The sequence below is a fragment of the Helianthus annuus genome, chromosome 6 (genome assembly GCF_002127325.2).
Source record: "Helianthus annuus cultivar XRQ/B chromosome 6, HanXRQr2.0-SUNRISE, whole genome shotgun sequence".
Lineage (NCBI taxonomy): Eukaryota > Viridiplantae > Streptophyta > Magnoliopsida > Asterales > Asteraceae > Helianthus > Helianthus annuus.
In genome coordinates this window covers 134,394,253-134,403,891 of record NC_035438.2, presented here as the reverse complement: position 1 = coordinate 134,403,891, position 9,639 = coordinate 134,394,253, and the positions used below count along the sequence as shown (strand labels likewise).

Genomic DNA, 9,639 nt, shown 5'->3' with positions numbered 1-9,639 from the left:
CTTACGCCTCAAGAGGCGAAGGCAAAACGCCTCTCGTTTCCGTTTTTAAACCTTGCTTCAAATGTTACCAAAGTTGATAATAAAACTCCAATAAAAGCAAAAGCAAATATAAAGTGCAAATATTTGAATATTAACAGAGCTATTTATGACGAATTAATTAATAAATTAATGCCAAAATAAAATAACAAAAAACTCACCTGTTTGTGAGGCCAATAAAAGCACCCGAAGCCCCATTCATTGACACCAATTTACTCAGGCGAATAGAAGCACCTGAAGTACCTATAAGTGAAACATAAATACACACCCATCGGCTTAACTCCATTTCTTCACTTAGATTACAAAAGTACTTAACAAGATCTTGGCTTATGACATAATAATTAAGAAACACAAATTTGAACAATCCCAATTCAATTCACACACCCGTAATAAATTCAGAATCTCAAAAATGCATATTAATCAACCAAATATATATAAACACACTACAAAATTGGTGTAAAGGATGAATGTCATACCCAAATTAAAACCAAGGATGCTAATGAGCGTCTTTTTTGCCACACTGACTGAAGAAACCACAGGTAAACCTAATGCCTGATTGTTCCTAGCTGAAACCGTTGTCCCTCTTGTTATTCGGGATCGGCTCACTCGCTGGTGTGTAAGCATCACACATCACCTAAACACACAAACATATAAGGTTTCAATCTTTAAGCAAGATACTAAATAAGTATATATATATGTATATATAATCCCAAAACTATGATTCAAGATTCTTGAAAATGTACCAGAATATTGTTGCCCCTTCTGAATGGATCATTAAAGATGGCTTGAGGGCTGTTTCATTCATCAACAACACAATTTCTTTCAAGTCAGCATGCAACAAAAAAATTCAAAAGTTTTGGTAAATTTTAAAGAGGCAACAATTACTCACTATAAAATGACTTCACTGTCTTCCCCAGGGGCTTGCCCTTTTGAAGAGCCATCATAGATATAAAAGTTTTTCCATCCATTCAAACAACTCTAGTCATAGTAGTCAAAGGGCGCACGCCTAGCCGAAGCGAGGCTACACACCTCGGTTAAACACAAAGTGGCTTTTAGCAACAATGAAATCTGCAAAGTCATTTTTATCAAAAAAAAACATTTTGAATCAACACAAGAGTGATAAAACAAGTCTAATTAATCTTCTGCATAAACTATCAAATAAAAAAGTTTTATGTGTACTCACTATCTTCAGCTTGATGGTCTTCCTATCCTGCTCAACAGTCCTAATTTTCTGCATCATCATAATACACATTAGCAAGACCTAAACTACAACAAGCCCCAATATAACTAACACAGCCACATATACAAGAAAGAAAAAACTCACAAAGTCAACTCCAATTGTGCTTATGTAACTATCCACATAAGAATCATCCTGAAAGTTAAAAGAAAACATAAGGTAAGATCCTCAAGAAAAAAATGCAGTCAGATACAAATCAAATAAACCCTAATTATGATAAATTTATATAATTTTAAACACCCTCTATCATACCCAATCTATTAAATTAACCTTTAAAAATATAATAACATCCTAGTTGAATAAAATCAGTAGAATGAATATGCTGTATACTTAGGAATTTAATCCAAAGCAAAAAAAAAAAATTAATAATAATAATCACTACTTCGGCTGGTAAAAATGAAAGCAAAAACTATACAGAAGTTGAAAACATGAATATGCACAGAAAATAAAATAAACCCTTAAAATTTAGAAACAAACATCGAGAGATAATGATTAATGAAGTATGAATAATTACAGCAAATCGGAGAAGAAGGCATGATTTTCCGACGGAGGAGTCTCCGATGAGTAAAAGTTTGAAGAGATAATCGCTGCAAAAGAGGAAATTAGAGTTGAGTGAATAAGAATAAGAAATCGGAAATGGTAAGCCGGAGAAAGAAAGAAAGAGGAACTGACTATTCGTTGCTCATTGTGACGGCGTCGGTGGATGATTGGTTTCCCAATTTCCAAAAACTTCAACTTGGAATCACAGATCTGGCCAAAAACCAAAACAAAAAACAATAATCAGCCAAACAAACCCACTTAAACATTTCATCAAACACCTTATCTACATAGGTTGTCTCACCGGTTTCTAACACAAATTTTGATAAACACTGACCTGAAGAACATGAGAGGCCTTGAATATCACAGTATAACTTCTCGCCTTCAAAAACATATGATACCTAAAACAACAAGAAACAAAACTCAAAATAGTGTTCTAAAATCAAACCTTTCTCAAATTCCATCTACTCGAATCTCCACTTACCAAACCCTAGCCTACCTAAAATCGAGTATGCAGCCCATATTGAAATAAATCACAAAAAGGACTATGAAATTAATGAAAAGGATAGTAGAAATGATATATTACCTACAGAGACTCCGATTTTTAGTGTCTGCACCTTGTTAAAGGTAAATGATGGTAGAATCACAACGACAAAATAAGAATACAACCCCTATCTTCTGAAATAAACGACATCAGGCTAGCGGTGGCGACCTGTACATCCGGCGGCAGTGGTCTTCTCAAACGCAACAGTAGTGATGGTCGATCGTCTCAGGGTTGTGCGATTTGAGGGGAAAGAGAGGTCGGCTGGGGATAAAAATCAGAACTCCATCTACCAACAATCACTACTTTTCGCTTTCACAAATGGGTTTGTATATAGAGAGAGCGAAAGAAAGACACGGATGAGTAAGAAACCCTAAATCGGAGAGAAAGCAGAGGACGGTTTGTGCTTTGTGAAATGTGAAATGTGAAATGAAAAGACAGGATCTATGGGGAAGTGGGAATGAGCGGGCATTCAAATTTTGAACAAAAATGGCCGCTCAAAATTAGATTTAAAGGTTGGTGTGCTTTATAAGACTTGTACACCATGCTTTAAAAGTGTCAAAGGGTATAAGTGGAAAGTGATGTTTTATGGTGCTTAAAAGACTTGTACATTATGCTTTAGGGGTATTTTCAGGAAATTTTTTTGGACTTTAAGAAGTCCTTCTAATATGTATTATAAAGTAGTATATATATATATATATATATATATATATATATATATATATATATATATATATATATATATATATATATATATATATATATATATATATATATATATATATATATATATATATATATATATATATATATATATATATATATATATATATATATATATATATATATATATATATATATTGTCGGACCGTGTTTCGTGACCGAGACCGTGATTAGTGTGACATCGGTTCAAGACGGGAGTGATTAGAGATGGATAAACACACTTCTTTGTATTAATCGGTAGTATAACATTACAAATCAGCCCAATTATATGATAACCGAACTAATACCAAAGGAATATACATCCGGGGAGAGACCAAGTGGTGATCTCTCCCCTACACAATGAAGCTCACAGGAACTCTCAAATGAGCTCCCCTTCTCTCTAAGTTTTGCAAATGACAAAGGGTTGGTATTTATACCCAAACCCACTTGTCTAGCAAAACTCACACGGTCAAACATACAACCCTCTCATTTGACCACTTCAAACGAACTGGTCAATACACATTTGTTTGACTGTGTCACTAACTATTACAAATTCAGCATAAAATAATAACTAATCTATTCGACAAGCATCGGACACAAAATCTGCATCAACAAATTCCCCCTTGTCCGTTGCTGTCGAATGCTGAAAATGCAACTGCAATCGATCTTCAGTCAAGTATTATCTTGACCGATGATCCAGGTAAGTAGTATCTTGATGCTCCTTGTAAAACATTTCCCCCTTAAAGTATGCGTATCCGTGTTGGGTGTTGTGCAATTTCCTCAATTGACCGATCTTCCACTGATGTTCCAATACTTTAACTGGCATTTGATAAAGGTTCCATTATTTAAGAAATCTATTTCATACAAGCATACTACATTGATAGAGATTTCTGGTGAACTGTCTTCTGTAAACCGTCTTTGTGGAATCGACCAAGTAATGCACTTTAATTTTCAGCATCAACACTCAGGAAAGTCAGCTAGACCAAGTGTATCCCTTACAAGCTCAACCAGCATGCTTAGTTGAACTACATCCAGATCTCATTGTCTCGCCTTTGTGAAGTTGACCACGTAATGCACTACGGATCTTCTGCATCAGTGCTCAGGAAGTCAGCTAGACCAAGTACATCGTTTGCAAACTCAACGAATTGAGTTTACCCCAGATCCCTGTAAAATCCCAAAGAAACATCAAACCCAAAACCGAATCCTGCAGGTCTTCAGTCTTGAACCATCAACTTTCATAAAGATTCCCCCAGGTCTTCAGTAAACAGCGCTTTGAAACAACTGTCGACTTTAGATACCTGTATGTTTCGGTGCAAAACCCTTCACGCTGGCCGGAGAAATAATTAAAATCCTCAAATACGTGTCTGTGCAAAACATTCCACGCCGAACCGTTTGTATCACTAGAAAATCACAAACTCTACCACCTGTGATTGCGTTTAGAAATTTAGCGAAGAAATTCAACATTTGAAAAATTTTATCCCCCCATTTCTTTGGTAAAATCTCTAAACCTTAACAGATTCTCACCACTTCAAAGAAACTGTCGTCAATTTCACATGTTCACCAATTCCCTTCACTTAGCGGAACTGTCGTCAATCTTCACTGAATGTTCTCGGTTTCGAAAAATCACCAAAGCGACTTTCTTATTTGCATATTCTAGTTGAATAAGAACGTCCCCTAGTACCCCGTAGGATCCGACTTGTATCCCTCCAAAGACTTTGTGAACTCGTTAGGACCGGTATTGACGTTCCAGGTTCATACGTTCGTTTTCAAATGCGAGAATATAACAATAAACAAAATGTTTTCGAACATTTACGAATAACCGATAACAATCATAAATATTGACGTGCGGAAGTGAACATACCATTTTTGGTTTTTGGCCCATTGTAGTCAAGTCACCAAATTTTGACGTTTGCGTCGGTAACCGTGACTACCCCACATTTTTCAAAAATCAACATCTGTTTTCATCATGCCTCATCACCCCGCGCGCTCTTGAACCTTGGCTTGATCCAAATGTGCCCACATTCAACCCGGTCTTCATAAATCAGGTGGGCCAAAATTTAATTGTATACCAGTTGACAACAAACAAACAAACAAAGAGCTTGGATATTTGCTAGTGGGCCCAAGTTAAATTATCTTGCTGGTTCAAGAACTCAATGCATGGTCCACTAAAGTTGCAAATTAAAATATCCCAAAAATTGAGCCCAACATCTCTGCGGTCATATAATTGCAAGTCAATTACAATCTCAAGTCTAGTGGGCCCAAATATGATAACCTAGCTGCCAAACAAATGACTTCAGCCGACATCCGTTATGTACAGCCACCATTCTTCAACTTTGTCTTCTTCTTCTTCGATACATAAACAACAGCAGCAACATTCATCTTTTGTTTTCATCGATAAACAATAAGCAGCAGCTCTTTCTCTCTCTGTGAAGAGATAAACTCAAATCAAAACCCTTGACAAATATTCCAGCCAACAGTCTCTTTGTCTTCTTCATTCTCAGCGATAAACACCTGAAACCCCTTTCTTCTTCGATGAACAATCAACAGCGGCCACCATCTATTTTGGTACAGAGACCACCTCGTTAATTTCATCTCGGAAGACATTATCATCGCCGGAAGACATCATCATCTTCTTCGATACCCAATAAGCAGCAGCTGAAAGACTTGGGGAGCCGACGACACAACTTCGATGAAACACCAGAGAGACGACGAAACTGATTTCTTAATGTTGGCCGATGAAACAGATCTCTCGTCGACGAAACAGAATGATGTGTGTTGAACGACAAAACGGATCTTGAATTATTGTCGACGAAACAGAATGATGTCTGAAGTCGACGAAACAGGATCTGTTTCGCCGAAGGGTTTCGTTTCCTCATGGGAAGTGGGGTTTCGTCGGAAACCCTAAAATTTCTTTAACAGCCGCCAAGAACATCAAGAACAGAGCCACTGTTTATTCCCAGATCTAACGAAAACTCTTCAGAAACAAGATGAAAATTTGATTTGTTTGGTGTAAAACAGAAAAAAAATAACACTCGTATATGTTCTGTTACAGCTAGATCTGAATATCTCGATCCAGATCTGGGTTTTTCTCCATTTTCACCTTTTTTTTTACATCTTGAACAATAAGCACAAAAATCACAGATCTAGAGCACATGTGATTTAGTGCATGGTTAGATTTACTAAATCGGGCACCACCATGGCTCTTATACCAATTGTAGGACCATGTTTGGTGACCAAGACCGTGATTAGTGTGAGATCGGTTCAAGATGGGAGAGATTAGAGATGGATAAACAAACTTCTTTGTATTAATCGGTAGTATAACATTACAAATCCGCCCCATTATATGATAACCGAACTAATACCAAAGGAGTATACATCCGGGGAGAGACCAAGTGGTGATCTCTCCCCCACACAATGAAGCTCACAGGAACTCTCAAATGAGCTCCCCTTCTCTCTAAGTTTTGCAAATGACAAAGGGTTGGTATTTATACCCAAACCCACTTGTCTAGCAAAACTCACACGGTCAAACATACAACCCTCTCGTTTGACCACTTCAAACGAACGGGTCAATACACATTCGTTTGACTGTGTCACTAACTATTACAAATTCAGCGTAAAATAATAACTAATCTATTCGACAAGCATCGGACACAAAATCTGCATCAACATATATATATATATATATATATATGTATATATATATATATATATGTATATATATATATATCATCCAACATGCACAATACACCCACATCTTCCTAGAAATATCACCCAACCAGAAGCAATACTTTGATTTGATTTCCATGACAAACATTTCCAAGTGAAACAGACTCACACTATCTTGAAAATATGGCCATCCGTATGCCTCGTATCATTCAAGCAAAAAAAATTCTGAGGCGGTCATTATCTAATGGAAGCAGAACTCCAACATATACGGACATCCCAAAAGGCTATTTTGCAATTTATGTTGGGGAACAAGAGAAGAAGCGGCACGTGGTCCCGGTATCACTATTAAGCGAACCTTTGTTTCAGGACTTACTTAGGACTTACTGCATCAGGCGGAGGAAGAGTTTGGGTACAACCACCCAATGGGCGCGCTAACAATTCCATGTAGTGAAGACGTATTCACGGATCTTTCTTCTCGTTTGAGAGCGTTCTGACATGTATACGTTTGTCTTTATAACCGCAGTTTTGTAAACAGCTAACAATTAGGAACACTTTATAGATAGATGTAAATAGAGAATTGTTCCAGTTGAATGAAATTTAACTTGGATGTATTTTTGAGTTGAAGGAATCTTAACTTTTTTTAATTGCTGGTTTTCTTAAAAATACAAAGCTTGTGATCAGCTAGAGAAAAAGGAAAACAAGTGGATACTTAGAGCATTCACATCCAATCCACTAAAAATATACATACATTCCACTAAAAAACAACTCTCATATCAATATATTTCCACTAAAAACAAATACTTTTTCTCTTTCCTTTTCAATATATATTACATTTTCTCTCTCCTACACTCACAACCACTTTCAATATATATTAAAAAAATATAGGGGGTGAACAGTCTCCCCCCAAATATACAGATAAACAGTAACATTTTCTCTCTCCTCCACACACAACCACTTTTTATACTTTTTATATTTTAAAAACCCTCTCACACAGATTTTAGTGGTTTGGATGGGAATGCTCTTACAAAGTGAGTTACGTTTCTTATTTTGTCACTCAAACTGACACTGCACTCAATCAACTAAATTTTACACCAGGAAGAGACATCCATTATACATAAGTCACTCAATGAACTAAAACAAAACAAACACATGTCCTCGCATCATTTGTTAACAATATGGTCTCATATTACAGCAGAGTGAAATTAAAATTATGATAATTACCTTGCACAGGAACGAATCTCACCTGTTAGTGTTTTACATGTTCTTGTAATACTTGTAAATAATGTCCACATAAGCATGTCACAGGAACAACAAAGGCAACATTTCTGACCACTACAATCATTAGACACGAAAAAATCAGCACACAGCCACTTGACTACATGTACAACGATATGATTTAAAGGAGATGTTCTAAAAGTTCGCATGTCATATGTAATGATCAACCTGGACGAGACATCCAAAGAACGTCTCCCGGAGGTTCTTGGTATTGCAAAACCCTACAAATCAAGAGTTGATTAATTTATTTTTGACATATTCAATGGGCAAACTTTACATAGAGTTATATTTTATATATCTTTGTTGAGAATTAATAGGTTAATGGATATCCTAGGGGCCAGGGACGATTTTCAAAACACTAATTTGGATAACCAGCTGAACCATGGGTCCTTAGGTGGTAAGACACAATGACCCAATATGGATTTTTTGGTTGAAATGCCAAGACAGATGCATGTGATATTGGTCCCCTTATTCACTAGTTAATGTGATAAGAACTCTGACCATATATATTTCCTGGTATAGTCCTTCTTTGCTTGCCAGTGGAGATTGGTGTCCACAAAAGCATCCATAATTTTATTGTAGGGACCCAAAACCATGTGCGTCTGCTCTATCCTCCATATGTCACCGTCTATTGTGAAATGATCATTATATCCTGTTCTTATATAAAGCGTTCAGCATTCCCAATACAACCACATCAAAACTCATCTACAACATCATATCTTTCACCAGGAAGCGCTACTTCGATTCTTATCATCATTCAACAACTTTTGTAAGTGAGCAGCCTCTAGCTTCCTTGAAAACATGGCCATACGTATGCCACGCATCATTCAAGCAAGAAAAATTCTCAAACGGTCCCTCTCTAATGGTAGCACCACTCCTGCATCTATGGACATCCCCAAAGGCTATTTTGCCATTTATGTTGGAGAACAAGAGAAGAAGCGGTTTGTGGTGTCTGTATCACTACTAAGCGAACCTAACTTTCAGGAGCTACTGCATCAGGCAGAAGAAGAGTTTGGGTACAACCATCCAATGGGCGGGCTCACGATTCCCTGTAGTGAAGATGTATTCACAGATCTGGCTTCTCGTTTGGGAGCATTTTGACTTGTATACATCTGTCTATATCTACAACAGTTTTGTAAACATCTAACCGGTAGGAACCATTTATAGTTGTAAATTTAGATCATTGATCCAGATGAATGAAATTTAAGATGGATATTATTTTGAGTTCATGGTATTCTATATTTTTATAACATGGTTTTATTTGAATAAGAAGCGAGTTAGTAGCTAGTTAAAAAGGTTTAACTGGATAGCTACACTGAGAATTACATGCTCTCACATTTAGATAAAACCAGACAATAAGAAGATGTTTATAGCTAATCCAGATCCTGTCTTGTAAAATGCATTGAAATAAAGCAAAGGTAACACGTGTACGAGTCCCGAACTTGTTAACAATACAGACTCAGTTTAAATGGTTCTCCTGTTTGAAATTTCTATTAATATAATTACCATGGTCAAGGAAAGAGTTCCCACTATAGAGTCTTAAGTGTTCTTAAATGAGCTAGCTAGTGTTTGAGGTTCACATAAACACCTGACTCGAACAAAAAGGCAAGATAGATGTAATGGTGGCAGTCCAGAAATTGAGGTC

The 9,639-nt window shown here is 36.5% G+C and overlaps 1 protein-coding gene, 2 long non-coding RNA genes and 1 pseudogene across 3 annotated transcripts; 2 read left to right on the top strand and 2 right to left on the bottom strand.

Annotated features, from left to right (window-relative positions):
* Positions 1–204: 204 nt before the first annotated feature.
* Positions 205–1,147, bottom strand: LOC110938466. The gene is made up of 4 exons (XR_002591414.2): positions 926–1,147; positions 780–828; positions 513–670; positions 205–279 (listed from the first exon to the last, which is right to left on the bottom strand). It is a non-coding gene; the product is annotated as an uncharacterized LOC110938466 (long non-coding RNA).
* Positions 1,148–1,217: 70 nt separating this feature from the next.
* On the bottom strand, positions 1,218–1,993 carry LOC110938465. The gene is made up of 4 exons (XR_002591413.2): positions 1,946–1,993; positions 1,788–1,860; positions 1,361–1,408; positions 1,218–1,267 (listed from the first exon to the last, which is right to left on the bottom strand). It is a non-coding gene; the product is annotated as an uncharacterized LOC110938465 (long non-coding RNA).
* Positions 1,994–6,824: 4,831 nt separating this feature from the next.
* On the top strand, positions 6,825–7,213 carry LOC110942519 (annotated as a pseudogene).
* A 1,476-nt stretch (positions 7,214–8,689) lies between these two features.
* On the top strand, positions 8,690–9,143 carry LOC110938464 (auxin-responsive protein SAUR21-like). The gene has a single exon (XM_022180784.2). It carries the CDS (start codon positions 8,796–8,798, stop codon positions 9,093–9,095), a length of 300 nt encoding a protein of 99 aa, XP_022036476.1. The 5' UTR covers positions 8,690–8,795; the 3' UTR covers positions 9,096–9,143.
* The last annotated feature ends 496 nt before the right edge of the window (positions 9,144–9,639 follow it).